At 43.9% G+C, this 18,339-nt stretch overlaps 1 protein-coding gene across 4 annotated transcripts in view; it reads left to right on the plus strand.

Moving 5' to 3' along the window:
* Window positions 1-18,339, plus strand: part of LOC102941244 (prosaposin) — a 48,278-nt gene that overhangs the window by 453 nt on the left and 29,486 nt on the right. The window contains exon 1 of one of the 4 annotated variants that reach the window (XM_027834884.3): window positions 2,509-2,696. The exons of 2 other annotated variants lie outside the window; for them this stretch is intronic. In XM_027834884.3, the coding sequence (XP_027690685.2) occupies window positions 2,636-2,696 (61 nt within the window). In that variant the 5' untranslated portion in view covers window positions 2,509-2,635. Of the gene's footprint in view, window positions 1-2,508; window positions 2,697-18,339 lie in introns of those variants that run through there. One more of the 4 variants, XM_037905154.2, reaches the window with a different exon arrangement.

Raw genomic sequence — 18,339 nt, forward strand, 5'->3', positions numbered from 1 at the left:
TTCCACACCTTCCCTGCTGGAGTACCATGTGGCAATATAAAGAAAGGTCACATGGCCATGGTAGCTTAACTATTCCAAGCATATCTACCATGCCAGTGAGCAATCAGACCTGGGGGCATGATGCTTCCTGTTGTGATGTAGAGCACAGCTACAGAGGTCACATCTCCCAGTGATAGAAGTATTTTCTAAGAGGAGACCTGGCACAGTAACTGATGTGCACCAGTACAATTGCCAACTAGCCAGTCACTGTCTTAATTCAGCTTAAGAGAGACATAGGGCACTGAGGTAGGGAGAGGAAGGACAGAAACTGAGCCCAAATCTTGGGTGGGAGGTATTTATGGTATAAATCAGAGGTCAGCAGTGTTTCAGAAGTGGTGTGCCAAGTCTTCCTTTATTCACTCTAAGGTTTCACATGCCAGTAATACGTTTTAACATTTTTAGAAGGTCTCTCTCTACAAGTCTATATTATGTAACTAAACTATTGTATGTAAAGTAAACAAGGTTTTTAAATGGTTTAAGAAGCTTCATTTTAAAATTAAAATGCAGATCTTATCAGTTTAGTGCAGTGGTTCTTAACCTGGGGTGCATGCACCCCCGGGGGGGGTGTGAGACATGCAAGTTTTTGTTAAGAAGGTAAATCATCAAAAATGCAAATTGAGCATGGGCACATGGGCTTGACGAAACAAAAAAAAAAAAACCACAAGTACAACTACTTTAACGATTACTGTAATATACAAAGTTTTTAAGCTAATTATAGTGTAATTTTTGATAAGGGGTGAGAGAACATATTTTGAGAACTCCAGATAGTCAGTGGGCAGAGGGGGGTTGGGTGTAGTGTGTAAAACTGCTCCCCGTAGGAATGTGCTGCTGCCAGTCCTGATGCTCTGAGTGGCAGGGTCAGGGGACAGGGAACAGGGGTGACTGGATAGGCGTGGGAGTCCCAGGGGGCCGGTTGGGGGTGTGGATAGGGGTTAGGGCAGTCGGGACAGGGAGCAGGGGGGCTTGGATGGGGGAGGTGAGGTTCTGGGGGAGCAGATAGGGGTGGGGGGATCCCGGGAGGGGGCAGTCAGGAGACAAGGAGCAGGGAGGGTTGGCTGAGTGGAGGGTTCTGAGAGGGGGCAGGTAGGGGGTCCTGGAAGGGGGTGGTCAGGGGACAAGGGGGGGGTGTGGGGGGTGGTCAGGGGACAAGGGGGGGGTGTGGGGGGGGGGGGAGGGGGTTGGATGGGTCAGGGGTTGGGGGGGGGGGGGGTGGGAAGGTGGACCAGCTGTCCACTACCATGGTGTAGTGTGTTAAATTTCTCCCCGTAGAGATGTGCTACTTACTGCTGCCAGTCCTGTGCTCTGCAAGTAGCACATTCCTACGGGGGGGGGTGTGTGTGTGTGGGGGGGAATTTAATACACTACACCGGCAGACAGAACCCCAGCCGGCGGCAGGCTGAGCGGCTCAGCCTGCCGCTGGTCTGGGGTTCTGTCCACCGGCTCCTGCCAGCCAGGGTCCCAGCCACCAGCCCCGTTCAACCCGCTGCTAGCCTGGGGTTCTGTTCACTCAGGCTAGTAGCAGGTTGAGCGGGGGCAGCAGCCAGCCCCCCCCAGCTGGCAGCAGCGTGCCAGTAAAAATCAGCAGCACACCTGCCGCAGGTTGCCAACCCCCTGGTATAAATCATGTTCTTGAGATCTCGAACTTTGAACCTATTCTCCAGGGACAAAAGTAGTGAGGAGTCCATATATGCTCCCGGATTCCAGGCACTGCAATCGGCTGGCAGGAGTCCACTGTGTCACGTGGGCCAGTCAGCTCTTCCATACTGAGCAGAGAAGCCTGTAGATTAGCAGGCTCAACCATTACTGCCAACACAGGTCCCCACTCTGGGCTAGTGCATGTTGTGTCACAGGACCCCAAAGCAACATTAGGTGGTGCAATGCCATTGCTGTGCTCTGGGGGTGGAGTGGGGGAGTCTGCTGGAGATACAAGGCAATATCCATCTACAAGCTTGACTTGCATTTCAAATGACTTCCCCCTCTGTTCTCCACCCTTGCTGTCTCTTACCTGGATGTGTCCTGGTCAGAGGGATGCTCTTAGTCTCAAACATTTGAACTGGGTTTTCATAGCTGGTGGGGGAGGGGAGATGTCTTTAGTCATCTGGGAAGTAGCAAGTTGGCTGCCTCTAAGCATAACATTTCACCACCAAGAATCTGCTTGCTCTATACCCAACAACAAAAATAGTATGGAAAGTGACATATCAATGTGAGGGGAGGCTTGTGTGCTGCTGTGTTCAGTATGAAATAGCCAGTTGGTTTTAGCCACCACTCCTCCACACCCCCTTGCAGGAACCAAGACAGGAGTAGGACCATCTCCTTCCACCTGCTGGGAACAGGCCATTGTGCTGAGCAGCATCAGGTTGTTCTTCAGGTCTCCTGGGGACGCACTCAGTTCTCGCTCCTTCCTCAGCATAATTTTGGTAATTATTACAATGATGTACAGGGCAATGGGTGTGGCGATGATCTTGTGGGTGTCGGCTCACTCCTCGCTGCCTGTCTCGGAGTTGCTCAGTGTTGGAGAGGCGCAGCAGAGGGTAAAGCCCTGGAGAAGAGTTAGCTCTGATTCCAGCCACTGAAGGATTCTTAACCAAGAAACAGCATGGACCGCATGTGGAAGGGCTGGGTGTTGCTAATCGCTCTCTACTTGGCTTCCTACCAAGGTAAGGTCAGGCTGGTTTTTCCTCTCCTTAAAAGAGAGCACCAAAACAACCTCCCCTCTTTTTGTATCTGCTGTTGTCAGCTCTTAGAAGAAGAGTGTTTGCTTTCTGGCGCCGCCCCCCCCCGCCAATCGTGTGCTGAGATATTGAGGATGTGCAGTATTCTATAGCTTTTATTTGTGGGTTAACCCTTGCCCAGCTAGGAAGTGAGCACAGCACATTTGCCCTGCATTCTAGGGGAAGGATGTACTTGGTTTGTTCCCATGCAGCAGAGCAGGGACAATTGCATCTGAGTTCATAGCAGACTTTCCCTGCAGTCTAGAGAGATGCTCGATTTGTACCTCATTCCTGCAGAGGTGGTGTGTACATAGGAGTGTTTAGATGTCACTTCTGATTGATTCTGTGAGTGGGTAGAACACCATTCAGAGCTGCCTGTGCCTTGATCCATGAACGGTCTGCTCCCTAGTTTTTATTTAAAAAAAACAAACAAGATGCTGAATGATCAGCTCTGAAGCTTTTCTGATCAGGTTCTGAATACTTGCATATAAGCTAATGCTGGTCATGGTGGCAAACTTCAGCGGGTCTTTGGGTGAGTTCTTGTTAGGGTTACTATCTCATGTAGCATCTCCAGAACTTCACTGGCTATAGAGAAATCTCACAACTGCAGCTTTGGATATTTGCTAGTCAAGTCATGCACTGAAAATTAAAGCTGTGACTTACCAGTAAATAGATTTGGACTATCAGAACCCCAAGTCCACCATACTCCTTGTAATACTAGAAAACTGATTGTGAGATGTTCAGATCAGATAAGTGTGATCCCTGTTGCAGCATTAGGGAGAGGCAAAGAAACACCAAATTCCCCAAGGGAAAATCACATGCAGTCCCAAAGCTGGCAATCGGTTTTACTCTGTGTAGGCAGAAATACTTGTTTAAAATGGAGATGAAAATCCTTTCCCAGCCCACCTCCAACTATCTTGTTTCTGCCTGTCAGTTTGCCTGGTATCTGGGGTGTGCTGTTTGGGCGTGGTGATCTGCCAAAACACTGACCTCTAGAGCAGGACAAGTGCCAAGAGCACCTCCCCTGGTTTGAGGAACTGGGACTAAAAATATCCAAAGCAGAGTGAGAAGCAGCTAGCTGGGAAATTCAGGAAAGTTTGTCAGCAGCTAGCGTGTCAGCGCCTGCAAAGCCAACAGCCAGAGCTAGAGTGCTTTTCAACCTCCTGTGCCTGTCTGGCCAGTGAGGTGATGCAAGGTGGCAGGATGTGTAATGCACAACTATGCAGGATATGCTGAATCAGGAAGTGAGTTAAGCTAAACCAAATTAAGGCCATTCTAATTCTGAATGAGAGGATCTACACAGGTGTTTAATTCAGTTTAACTAATCCACTTTAAAATCACTCATTTTAGTTAGTTTTTGATTTTTTTCGGTTGTCCATGTGTAGACCAGTTCCATAAGTTCGCACAGGAAGATATTGCCCAATAGCTATTGCACTTTGAATTTACACCCTTACTCAAGAATTGTGTATGTGTGGACAAGACTTAGCTGGCACCTTTACAAACTCATAGGTAGATTAGGTTATCTGCATGTGCAGCTCTTTCTGAGTGCTGACATAAAGAAGATTGGGGAGCTAGGCACTTGGTGCAGTGTAAATGCCAAACATGGAATTAAGGAAAGGGGGAAGTGTTTGATTCTCGTGGAACTCCTTGTGGATTTATCTGTGCTCTTGAGATCCCACCTCCATATACTGGGTAAATGCCAGACTATGAGATAGTGGTAGGTCAAACAAGGTATTGGGTATACCTTATGTTTGGGTACCTGGTGTCTCTGTTAGCATCAGGTCTGTAACCCAAAGAAATCTGAGCTCACAGGTTTATTCAGTACTGTAGGGATTTGCACTGATCTGCCATTTAAGGTAAGACAGATAAACCTTGAGTTCTCTGTAGTTTGAGGTCTGATAGCCTGATCAGCTGCGCCCTCCCACCGAGCTCTTGTAGCAGGGAGCCAGGCTTACTCCTGTTAAGTGAGAGAACCTAAACCTCCCATCTTTGCCCCCAACATCACCCCCATATGGGGCTATTTTGGGATCATTTTTACAACATGTAGTTGGGATAACGGGAAGCATGGCTCAAGGTGCACGGATTGATTTGGGGTGGGTGTCTGTGGAGGGAGTTTATACAGAGCTATCTGTGGGGTGTGATCTGATTATCCATATGCATAGATTCTAAGGCCAGAGGGAACCACTGTGATCATCTAGTCTGACCTCCTGTGTTACACAGGCCATAGGACTATTCCCCTGCATTGGCTGGGGGAGAGGGAGAGAGATACCATCATTAGTTGCTGGGCAGAGTCAGCCATGGAGACAGCATCACTTTTTTCCACAATGAATATAAACAAGTCAAAATACTGAACACAACTATCTGATGCCCACCTTGCTGCAATCCTGAAGGTTTCAACTGCTCGGTCACTGAGGTAAAACATCAACAAACTGACAGAACCGAAGCATTGCCAGGTGCCAGGCAAACACTGAAAACTCTCTGGCAGGTGAAAAATTGTATAAAGTTGTATGACAGTTTTATTTCTTAGAAATAAAACTAAAAATGCACTATAAACATTTTTCTTTTCTGAACACCATCTTCAGTGACATTATTGGCCCACGGGGAGGATTTGAGGACTGGCACTGGCCCTAACGTAAACTGAGTTTGAGACCCCCCGGTTTAGACTGTAATTAAGCCACCCCGGAACATCTCTTGGAAAAGCTAAATATATTGAGCTCCTTGAGTCTATAAGGCTGAAGGTTCGTTTTGAGATTAGCTGAAGATTCCGAACTGCATAAACCACACCACCACTTACATGAGATTGCATCATACATGCCCACGATTTTGCAAGCTGAACAGACGCGTCCTTGCCTCCAGGAACCTAGTATTATTTAGTCAAATACAACAGGAAACACAAGATCAAAAGAGCAGTGTTAAGAGCAGTGTTGAGACCTCACTAATCAAAACTGCTCTCAAAGCACAATTGTATGGGTTGATGTAACTGCAGTGTTGTTCCAGGCACCCATGGTGTGTGGCGGAAGCATGGACTCAGGTCAGGTCTGCACTACAGACTTCTGCCAGCATAGGTATGTGGGTCAGGGGTATGAAGAGGTGTGATCCCCAACCCGTCATAGCTGTGCGGGCAGACGTCCCTAGTGTAGATGCAGCTATATTAGCAAAACTGCACCTTTCCCAATGTAGCTTACTCTGCTCGTGAGCTGAGGTTTTGCTCGACCAGTACAAAGCATAGCTTTGCTGGTCTTGCTATGCCCACACTAGGAACACTTTGCTGGTATGGACTACTGGCATTCCTATCCTGGTAAAGCAGTCCTGGTGCGGACACAGCCTTAGTCATGTCTGAATGCTGCTCTGAGCGCCTGTCTTATTCAGGGAGCTGAATTTTGCCCTCACTGCTTTAACTGAAAATAGCTTTGGCTTTTGTCATCCCTCTGAAATGCTTTATTTCGGATCCCTTAGTTTGAGGGTGGTTGTGGATTGTATTAGTCACCTTCTCAAATCTTTCATAGCAAATACTTTTTTTTGGAAGGGCCAGATCCTTGGCTGATGTAAATTGACACAGCTCCATTGATTTACTGACAACAAAATGCAGACTCACTGCTAGGACTGATGCAGGATTGTAAAACTACTTTGGCTACCAAATGCTAAGGGCTTGTCTAAGCGACTCTAGAAAGCTACACTGCTTTAACTACTAATGTGGATGCAGTTTATGCCTGCAGCAGGAGTGGCCGGAAGCTCCCTAAAAGTGGGGGTGTAAATGGCACCTGAATTGTGGCCCTGCCCTTGCCGTGCTGCCTCTTCCCCCCCCCCCCCCCCCCCGGCCTCCTTCCCCCCCGGCCCAAGACCCCACCCTCCACTTGCTCCTCTCCGCCCCCTCCCTCCTGTCACTCATCTTTATGGCCTGTAAAAAGTTAGGGCCATGCCGCCCTTCGCCCCTCCCGATCCCATTCCGGTGCCCCTGGCCAGCATAAAGGTTCTAATACTGGTATAGCTGGTCCCATGTGAGAATAAGCTACACTAGTATGTCGTCTTCATACTGATCTAACTGCGTCCACACTAGGACTTGTACCAATATAACTATTTTTGGTTTTAAAAACATTTTTTACTGGTGATTTTTTTTATTTGTTACAGGGTAAGTCTTTCAAGTGCAGACCAGGCCTAAGTGTCATAGGTGTGGTGGGAGGGGAGGAAAAAAGTACCGAAGAACTCAGACTGGTGGGAGGATGATGTTTCGGGGGGTGGGAGGGGGGCAATACAAATTCCTGGTGGCAGAGCATGTTCTCCCCAATAATGTTGCTGATGGATCATGTAGCCTGACCAAACTGGGCTGTGCTCTGTTGTTGGTGTAAGACCAATTTGTCCATGTTGGCTAATACTGAGGAAGCAGGGTGTTGCTTAAGGCATCCCACTTAAATGCACAGTAATATCAGAGTAGGGGAGTGCTCAATTTATTTGAACTAGGGTAAGGAGGCTTGGTTTGTTCACCAACCACATGATTAAATCTGTAATAGCACACACCCAGTTGCTATTAACTACAGTTTCCACTGGATAAAATAAATTACCAGGTTGTTCATGGTGTTTGTCTCCATTGAAGAGACAGTGGTTAAGGCTTTGTTGGCTAAGGCTCCAGTGATTGCCTATCTCCAACAGGCAAGGAGGTGCCATGGGCCTGACTTTCAGAATTACTGAGTACCTACGACTCCACTGGACGTGCATGGCAGCTATGAATAGCTGGCAAATCTGAAAGTCAGTGCCCAGAAATCTGGGAATGACTAAGGAGGTCGGCTGTCTTCCTAAATCCTCCTTGGCATGTAGTGTTAAATACCAGGGGGATATGTTGTGAGGACAGTTAAACAAAGGAACAAACTGCCAGTGGAGACTGGAATCTCCACTATTAGAGGAAAGTTAGGCTTATGCTAGGCGCCGTGTATTAGGCCTGGTTAGGATAGGAACAGTGTATTAGATCTCCCCACAGTACATGGGGAGGAATACAATGATATGCTTGAAGTTCCTTCCAACCCAAACGATTCTGAGTGGGGGCAAGGGGAAGGAATGACTTCAAATCTTCTTCAGAGGAGTTTGGACCAATGGCCTAGTTAGTACTTGCTACTTCCTCATTTTGACTACAGACCATTGGCTTTATAACAAATCTATAGACAAGGCTTGGAAAATCCATTCACGAGTGGGAACTTTCCCTGGTGAGTGCGGGCCCTGAACTGAGGAATTGAAATTTCATTTAAAAAAAAAAAAAAAAAGTATATAGGCTTTATGGCTGCAAAGAGAACCTTCCCAATGGGAACGTCAGCATTATTTGTACTGGGGCCGCTAGGCGGCAGGGCCTCCTTGTACTAGGTGCTATGCACCGAAAAAATGGTTCCTGACCCCAAGAGCCGTATCTCTTGTTTGTGTGTAATAAAGTTACATGGAGAGACAACAGGTGGATATGATAAACAGGGAGCACACGGGAACAGGGAGAGGGTTATGAGTAGCCTTATAAGCAGTGGACTCAGCACAGTTAGCTGTGTAACTGAGGCTATACTCTCTTCCAGTGCTGGACCTAGTCATAGCAGAGGAAGTCCCAACAAATGGAGACGAGAGAGAGAGCACTGGAGATTCCCCTCTGGTAGCAGAAGGGGTAGAGTAGCAAAGACCTGTGAACTGCCAGGGGACTCTAGGTAAGGAAGTAAGAGTAAAGGGTGTGCGAGAGAGAAATCAGTCCTTCCTTCCTGGCAGCTTGGAAGAGAAGGGAAATCAAATGTGTCACTCACCAACAAGAGGCTGATGTGCAAGATGTTAGCTCTTTAGCAGGTGTCAGGATCATTACCCAGGCAGGAGGGTGGATTAATTTGAATTAAAGCAATTTAAATCAGCAAGCAGGAAACATTGATTAAAATCAGCAGTTTTAATGGTGTTTTGCATTCATACTTTCTCCTTATTTTCCTAAAGAAAATTCTTATTGTTGATTTGCAACTAAATATAATCTTTACACTAAATGTGGTGCTGCTTTTTAACCATGAGGATACACCATAGCTATATGCATTTACTTAAGCAATTATATAGTTTAACCTAATTTTTTGTTTTCTCTTATGTGAGGAAAATGGTGAATGAGATTTCTTATTTACTAGATTAATTTTTACTTGCGATTTCTGTCAAGCTCTATTTGGGTAGAAATTTAAATTGTTAAAATGCACAAAACCAGCATTTTAATTTTTTATTAAAACTATCTTAAATGTGCTGGATACATAAGAAAAGAGTTTATCAAATAGTTCCCCAAAACCGGTTCAGCATTTAAAATGAACATTTACTAGACAAAAGGAATATTATCTGTAGTTAGTGAATTGAACTGATTATTTCTGGTCACTGTCCTTCAAGATTTTAGAACGAGCAGATCTCATCCTCTTACCTAGTTTTTATTCCTAGACTGGAAGAGGAAAACAAGCTTTGCAGCTTTTTCAGCTCCCAATTGGGGTCTTCTCGTTGAACTAAGTAGTCACTGAACTAATTAAATAAACTCAAATGAAGGAAATATTCTCTCTGCACCTACAGAAGAGGCTACTGCTGTCCAAAGCTTGGTTAGCACTTCAACAAACTCTGATTCCAGGAGCTTAGCCAGTGACTTCCGCCAGTTCCGTGGTCTGACTAGCTTTAAAACTTGGTGCCAAACGTTCTTCTCAAGTATTAGTTTTTGCATTTAAGTGATTATAATGGATTGTAGTAAGTTTAGGCTTTAACATAGGTTGTCATTTTGAATTTAATTTTAAATATTTTTATTTTTAAAAAGTTTGTTTAATTGAAATAAAACCCATTTAAATAAAAAATCCAATTTTGTTTTTTTAAATCATAATTTTAATCCACCCTGCCTGGCAGGAATCCCAGCACCCTCATCCTTTCCAGCAGCTGGAAGTGGGTTGAGGGGCAGGTTTCTCATCAAGGAAATGGCCCTGAATTTCTATGGCCTTGCCATAGGCTAGTATGTGATAGCTTGTTGCCAGGACAAGGCTTTGAAACTAGAACAAAAGCATCAATTTTAGAATGAGACTTGTATAGCTTCCCTACGTGTAAGATGCAATACGTCCTTCCCTGTAATGTAGCAACAAGGACAATTGCTTTATTGAGAGAGTGGGTGTACAGCATGAAATTCAAAGCCAAGGCTTCAAAAAAGGTATGACACCTACAAAACTGAGGGGTAACCCTGCTGAGGCCAAGGTAAAAGATGAGGAAAAGGCCCCACTAGTAATGCTGTGGTGAGAATTCCATCTCCACTACCTCCTCCATCTGTTGGAAGGTGAGGATACTGGCATTCCAGCAATGGTGCTGTCCTTATCCCCAGATCAGATTCAATCTTTCATATCCATCTCTGGCTACTAGATATCTGATCGATGTAAGACTTCACCCTGCCTACTGTAAGGGACAAGGGGCTTTTAGTTTAGCAGCTACTCAGATCAACCTTGCTTTAGAGTCCATATGAGGTTGTATTTTTTGTGTGGATTCTGTAGTGCAAGGCCATAGACTTTAAAAATCAGCCTGATCACATGTTACCACTGAGCATGTTGAAATTTCATTGCACCTTCACCACTCCCACCCGTAATCAGTAAGAGTTTGCATGATTTGGGGCAACCAAAATCAAGGCATAAGAGTTCTAATACATGAAATGCATATATTAAAGGTTTGCAACATCAATCAATCAAAATGATACATATTTGAATAGGGGTATATGAGGAGGGGGATTTGGGGTACAGCACGGACCTCAATTTTCATTTGATAGTGACCACTATTTTTAATGTGAAATAATTCAACAAATCATAAGTATATGTATTCAACAGATATATAATTATAATTTTTAACAAAATGCTTCATTCCAGAATCATTATAAATGATTACTAGTGGTTTTTTTTCCATTCAAACTCAGTTGAGTGTCTTACTATATGAGTAATACAGGTTACTGCTTGTCATTGCTGTTTTCATCTGCAAATGCTAAAGCTGATTTTTGTCACGTCATTGCAACACAACACACCTTAGCATGCACACAATATGGTACATGGCAGTTTGGCACTCTTGTAATACACTCTTACATTCACAGCTCATAGATTTACAAGGTGTATTGCAAGAGCACTTGATTAACTTCCAAATATCTGGAGGAGCAAGTATGACATTGTCTGGTAAATTTTTTGGAAAGGGAGACTTGGAACTGTCATTGTGTATCCATTCATACTGCAGTTGATCAACTGGGGGTGTGTCTGGATCCAAAGCACTTTTTCCACACACGCATCTGAAGATGTGCTCATTTTACATTTGCTAGAAGTGCTTCAGCTGGTGGTGGTAAGAACTGACCTTTGGTGTTGATGTGGCCCCTTTGCCATTTTTTGCTGGCTATGATTTCTGCTGTGCTTCTGACTTGGTGGAACAATTAAAAATTGTTCATCGATGCAGCCATGAATTTGGTTGCCTTTTCAGTGACATCAGGCATTGCTGCATTGATGTCACCTGGCAGAGAGAGGCTGTTTCCAGCTAACAGAATCTTCAACACTGTGTCTTTGCGGAGGCCAAAATAGGAGGCTATTGTATCCCAGCCTGAGAGTCCAGGGGCAGCTAACGGTCCTGGTACACGGTTCCTGTGCTGCTCTATTACAATTCTCTCTCGCACTGAGGGTTCTATAATCGCTAAAGATGTTAAGCCATCTTCAAGGTAATGGTGCAAGAGTAAGACGAATGTCAGTGTTGTCTGATAATACTGATACTCCGACCGGTTTCTATTTTGCAACCATCACCATCTACTGTACAAGGATGTTGGCTTGCTCATGCGAGGTGGCCATATCTTTGATCACCACATCTCTCAGGTTTATTTCAGCTGGGGTGTTGTCTGTGTGTGGTCAGTGCTTTAGTGTCTGATAGGGAAACTTCTTGCCTTGAATGAGTGCTGGACAAATGACATCAATCAACTTTCTTTTCAGTAACGGTCAAGACAACTTTATACAGAGGCAGCTGTGTACATATCTTCAACTGATGCACTCTGCTTGCCATTGTAGCTCTGCTAGATATTGTGGCACTCTGTGCTAAAGTCTTTGTACCTGTCTGACAAGGAATACATCACGTGCTGCTAACTTGTGTTCCGTGTAGACTCTGAAATTGGTCACAAAGTCCTTGATATCATTTGTTGGCTAGCGTACTACCCAAAGAACTGTGGAACCATCAATGACTGTGCAGATGACTTTCTGTGAAGTATCTCAAGTTGATACCTCTGTCTGCAGCTGTTGCCTTGGCAATCCTCATGTCACCAGAGTCAGTGAACACTGTGACTGATACAGGAGCCAACGTGTGGCAAAATATTTTTGATGTCAACTTATCAGACTACCAGTATTCTTGATGTCAACCAAAATATTCTTGACGTCAAGAGGCAGTGCTGTAGGAAGATGAAGTCAGAAATGACAGAACGCCATTGCTTGTTTGGTGGAATGGGACTCTTCTTGTCCCTGTCTTTTGAGGTGTCTCTCTACTTTTAAGGTAATGTGTCAGTAGACCCGTTTTCTGTGACCTCATATTGTGAGAGTGCTCTCTTTCTGCATCAAGTCATGCTTGGAGTTGCTCACATATACCATCACCAAAGTCCTTACATTTGATGATTCTTTCTTCTCACCGTACCGGTGTCAGTCATGTTTTGTGGATCAGGCTGGCAGTTGAATATCCATTTGGAAAACCACTCTGTTTCGGAAAAAAAATCAATCACAAGATTTGAAAGCGCATCTCAGTACACACGATCATATTTTTGTAAAAATATATCACAAAAACAGATTCAACATGCCTGTATTATGCTAATCAAATTCTTGTCAAAGATAAACCAAACACACATACCAAGTGAGGTGTAAACAAGCTGCAAACTGCAAGCAGGTAGTGATAGCTGGCATGGAAAGTAAGCAATGAGAAGCATAAAAAGAAAATAAAAGGTAAAAACACTGTTGTCCATGTATGTGGTTTATAATCTGTTACTGTCTATAATTGTCCAATATTTGAAAATTAATTCTCATGAGTGAATATGTAAGAATTTGTCATAAGCATGCTCTGAGAGTATAAGAAAAATATACCGTGTGTCTTGGTTTGGGAGAGGTGGGAGGGGAAGATGAGAGGGGGTACTAGCAGGGTTTACTGCTAATACAAACCTAACATATATACTTCCTAGCTAGTTATGTTCCCTAACAAAATATTAGCATAAAGCTTTTATTAAAATATAATTGAAATTCAATGAAATTGCTTTCACTGTCACTTCACTTAAAAATCTGAATGGGGTTGGTAATTGGCACATATTTCAAAATGTTCAGCAGTAACAAGGTGTCGTCAGGCAGTTTCTCTGAATTTATGGTCTTGACATTCAGAATCTACAAAGAAAATTCTGTGAACGCTAAAACAAGATATTGTTGAAAACTTGCATTTGGCCACTGGACTATTTCTCTCTCTGTTCTCATTGCCTCCCCCACCCTGAGGTTTCGGTTACTCCCCAGCCTCCATATTTTGGATCCTGCTCCACAGCGAAGTTTCCCCAGTGTCTCTGCTGTGTAGCTCAGAGCCTTCCCCTGGGCACTAGATTGACAAGGATCATGTCCGTATCCGTCGTGAGCCATCTTTCAGCCTCTTGCAGAATATTAACAAGAGCTGGTCAGTGTTTTTTGCACAGGATTTTCGTAGAAACCTGCCTTTTCCAATACAACTCTTTGTGGGGCAAATTGCCAACACTAGTGAAATGTGTTTTGGGAATTCTTCTATCATTTTTACTGCATTCATGCTCAATTTTTTGTTTACCAACAGCTGCATTTTCTCACAAAAATTGAGTTTCCAAGTAAAAGAAATTTTAAACAAATCAATCTCGGAAAATTTCATGGAAAATGGGTCCATTCCATAGCCTGTGAAATTGGAGCTGCTTGTTTCTAAAACTTTTGCAGAAAGGTTCTTCTGTATTTTGACTAGCTCTAACATTAACCTGTGTCTTTAACAAATGGAATGGAAGTAACCACCCCTTCCTGCAGACACTTCCTACTAAGTTTACTCAGGGTTGCCCCCATGAGTAAGGCATTTCCAGGTCTAGGACCTCTGACAGGTAGGAAGCACAACAATCAGAGCAGCGTTTGAAGCACGAAGCCCTAAACCATTAGAAGCCATAGAACATACATAGTATGGGTGAAATAATAGCCCCTTTAAAGTCCATTGGAGTTTTGTCACTGACCTCAGTGGAATCAGAATACCACCCTACAGATCTTAAATGACTCACTCCCACAAAGGCAGACATGGATGCTCCATAGAAGTGTAACAAAAGCATGATCTAAGGCCAGATTCTGGCTGCTACTTTGCTAATGCAAAGATGGCTGGAAAAGTGCCCTAGCAGGGCAGGTTGAGGATTCCCCTGGTGTGCGGGAATCCCAGCTGCTATAAAGCCACCCCTCAGCTTCCTCCTGACCCCAACCCAAAGCACAGGGGATGTGCCTGGAGAGTGCAGTGCTCTGGTGATACTCAGCTGGCTTAAGGGCCTGTAGAGTTGCTCTAAGGAACTCGGAGGCCAAACTGGCCCTGGTGACCAAGAAAGCACAAAGGTGGCTTAAACTGGCCTTTGCTCAACCCTCTTCCCCCAACTGTGGCTCTGACACGGCTAAGGGTCTGGCCCTCCATCTGTAAAAGTAAGACCATTGGTACTAATACAGAGCTTGTTGTATTATCTGTTGTGGAACTGTCAAATGGCACAGGTACTTCCAGACAAAATACAAGATGAGAGCCAGAGGCTAAGGGTATATGGCCAGAGTGAGTGGGTGAGGTTCTGTGGCCTGTGATGTGCAGGAAGTCAGACTAGATGATCATGGTGGTCCATTCTGGCCTTAAAGTCTGAGCCTATGACCATAGGACTAGACCTGGATTACTGTCTCCATCCCAGCTAGAAACCTTGGCTGTTGTAGGCAAAATGAGCCCCACTAAGAATACACAGTGAGCAGGTGACTGAGTGCATTTTGAAAACATGGACTGCTTAGGTAACCCAGGGCAGACTTGTGATTAGGCTTTAAGGAGGACAACTTGATCATGGGACAGATTGCAGCACCGGGCTTGTAGGACTGGCTGGGCTGAAAACAAATGGACAACAATGATAAGCTGCTTTGCCCTTCTCTTGTATAACTGATGGAGAAAGAGATGAATAAGGGTGTCAACCTTGCAGATGAATATTTGTAACCAGACTGAACAGTGGTATAGTTCACTGATCAGTCTGAGACCTCAATTAAAAAATAAATGGTGGCTCTTTCCCCTCTCCTCCCTCCTGCTGTTTACTTTTTTTCGTCCAGGTGTTCTAAAATAGCTAACCTTTTCACTGTTACTGCCGATTTTCCACCCCAGCACTGGGGCCCTGGCAGAAGGCTCAGTTGATTAGTCTTAAATACACCACTCTTAGGAAAAGTGTGTGGGAGGCTTTCTGTGAGAAACCTGAATTACTAATTCCAGCCTGGAGCCTTAATCCTACCATTGATGCTTCAGTATGAGCTATGGTGCAATTCATTCTGATTTAAAATCTACCAGAGGTTAGAGAATAAAAGTAGTGAAGAAACAATTTACAACATGGGTACTAAAGTTAGGTGCTTACAGGCCTGGTAAATGGCTTGGTTTTTCAAAGGTGCTCACTGACTACAAATCTGACTTCTATAGGGCTTGTGGGTGTTCAGGACCTCTTAAAGATCAAGTCACAAATGTAGATTCCTAAATCTGGATTCAGGGCACCTCACTTGTGGCATCCAAAGCCTGAACATTTTGGCTAGAATTTGTAGCTTGTGGTTTATTGTTAGTATTATCAAACTATTTTAATTGTATTTACAGTAGTATCTTGAGGCTTCATCCCAGAACCCAGGTCTCATTGTGCTAGGCATTGTTAAAACTAATCCAAAGCCAATTTCCACAATGCAGCATTTTGAACATAAACACTGGGAAGTTTTTAAATTGCTATTGGGAGTTTTTTCTCCCTCCTTCTCCACTCTTGACTTTTTCTGTTTTTGGATTTGTCTTCTGATTTGTTTTTGAGAAGCTAAATAATAGAAATAGCTCTCTTCTGCTCTTAATGTAAGGAAACTTTTTTATATCTTCTGTGTGTAAAAAAATTATAGGCGGCATGAATATTTGAAATCCAGAGAGATTGAGGTGTTCTACTGGTTTTTGAATGTTGTTATTCCTGATGTCAGATGTGTACATTTATTCTTTTGTATAGAGACTGTCTGGTTTGGCCAATGTACATGGCAAAGGGGCATCACTGGCACATAATGGCATACATCACATTGGTAGATGTGTACATAATAACAGACCGAAAAGTGGCAATTCTTCAACAAAAAACTTCAAAAACAGACTCCAACGTGAAACTGCAGAACTGAAATTAATTTGCAAACCGGACACCATCAAATTAGGCCTGAATAAAGACTGGGAGTGATTAGGTCGTTACAAAACCTAATTTCCCCCATACTAATTTCCCCCTACTGTTACTCACACCTTCTTGTCAACTGTTTGAAATGGGCCACTCTCATTACCACTACAGAAGTGACTTTTTTCCTCCCTTGGTATCCTGCTGTTAATTGAATTGTCTCGTTAGACTGACCTAACACTTGTCAAGGCAACTAGCATCTTTTCATGTGCTGTGTATTTATATCTGCTACTAGAAAAGGAGTACTTGTGGCACCTTAGAGACTAACCAATTTATTTGAGCATAAGCTTTTGTGAGCTACAGCTTATGCTCAAATAAATTGGTTAGTCTCTAAGGTGCCCCAAGTCCTCCTTTTCTTTTTGCGAATACAGACTAACACAGCTGTTACTCTGAAACCTGTCATACCTGCTACTGTATTTTCCACTCCATGCATCGGATGAAGTGGGTCCACAAAAGCTTATGCCCTAATAAATTTGTTAGTCTGTATCAGCAAAAATGAGGAGTCCTTGTGGTACATTAGAGACTAACACAGCTACCCCTCTGAAACTCATTTTTGAGGGTTTCTGTCACTTTGCAGCCCTCAGACAACTACAGATAAATCCATGTTTGTATGGTGCCCCTTTGTAACTAGACCAGTGGCTGACTCTAAAAGCTCAGGGCGTATGCTCCCATTTAGGACAGCAAGGGAGTCTTGTTGCTAAACCTGTTTTTCTCCAGGTTGCAGCATGTCAGTATCAGTCAGAGCTCTAGGCTAACACATGAGTCTTGCTGAAGCCATTAATTGCAATCTGCACCATCCTGTCCTGGATAGGTCCCTCTGGGCTTAGTTCATTGTTGCAACATCTGATAGGCAGTCCCTGACAGTCTGCCTACTCCTATGGGTGGTGTTGGGTGATGGCTTTTAAAAAATGTTGCATCTGCTGTTTACTTGGAAGATTACTTTACAGTCCACCACCAGGGCCATTAAATAATCGGGCAGACTGTTTGAACTACACATACTGCAATCCTTGGGTGCACACCAGCCATTTTAAAGAGAACCAAATAAAATTAGAGCAAGGTTTGAAATTCCTATTGCATGTCCCAGGGCAGGTCTGCAATGCAAATATCGATGCTCTTAAAATATTATCAGTAGGGTACCTAACTCAGTACATTTGTCCTCTACCTCATGTACAGAATTACTCTTGCAGTTCTGCTGAGATTTTCTTCTGCTCTCTCTCCTGCCCCTGTTCTGCTTTATGAATGTCACTGGTAGGTTTCTCTTTGAAGTATCCAAAAAGCAGAACAGATTGAGAGGTGACAGAGCAGAGAGAGCAGTGGAGGACACAGATGAAAATCACAGGAATGGAAGGGGAGCTATGGGGGATCATGGAAGAGAAGAGGGGCATTCAGGAGAGAAACAAACAGGAGGGGTCGCTACTCTCTCAGTAAGAGACTGAGGGAGACTTATAGGAGTGAGCAAGAGATGAGTGAAACTTAAACCAAGGCAGTGTCTGTAAATGAAAATCAGGTCCTAAAATGAATCGAACAGGCATTTCTGGCAAATTCTTGGCAACCCTGTGGGGGAGAGAGGGAGGTGATGGCAGAGTGTTAATGGCACTTTACTGTAGTTTACTATGAGAAGTGGCCATATAAAAACACCACCATCTCACTCAATATATCTGCTATCAGCCCACCTAATGCAGAGTGATCTGGACTTTTCTCATCGTTGTGTGTCATCAACAGAATTATTTACTAAGTACCAGTTAGAGGGCCAACCTGTGCAAACCAAATGCAGGCAATAGGTTTGCATAAGTGTAACTGAGGGTATTGCTTGGCCTGCAGACTCTTTTAGTAATGGTGATAGATAAAATGTGAGTGATGAGAAGAACCCAGCTTGACTTTCAGAGCCCAGCATGAGTTGGCAAGACCAACTGAAACAATATATATTTACTATACATTGCACATATTTTATAAGGAAGCTATTGGGGGAGACATGGAGGCCTATGATAGCATTCTTACAGCATTCCTTTTAGATTACTTTTAGCATGCTTTAATTTCAAGACCTATGGAAGGACATTGTCTTTACTTCACAGCATTTTTGTTTCCAATTATTGGTTGATCTGAGCCTCATCTTTCTGAGAGGTTTATGGGGATGGCATCGATAATAGGCAATTGACCACTTGA

The sequence above is a fragment of the Chelonia mydas genome, chromosome 7 (genome assembly GCF_015237465.2).
Source record: "Chelonia mydas isolate rCheMyd1 chromosome 7, rCheMyd1.pri.v2, whole genome shotgun sequence".
NCBI classification, from domain to species: Eukaryota; Metazoa; Chordata; order Testudines; family Cheloniidae; genus Chelonia; species Chelonia mydas.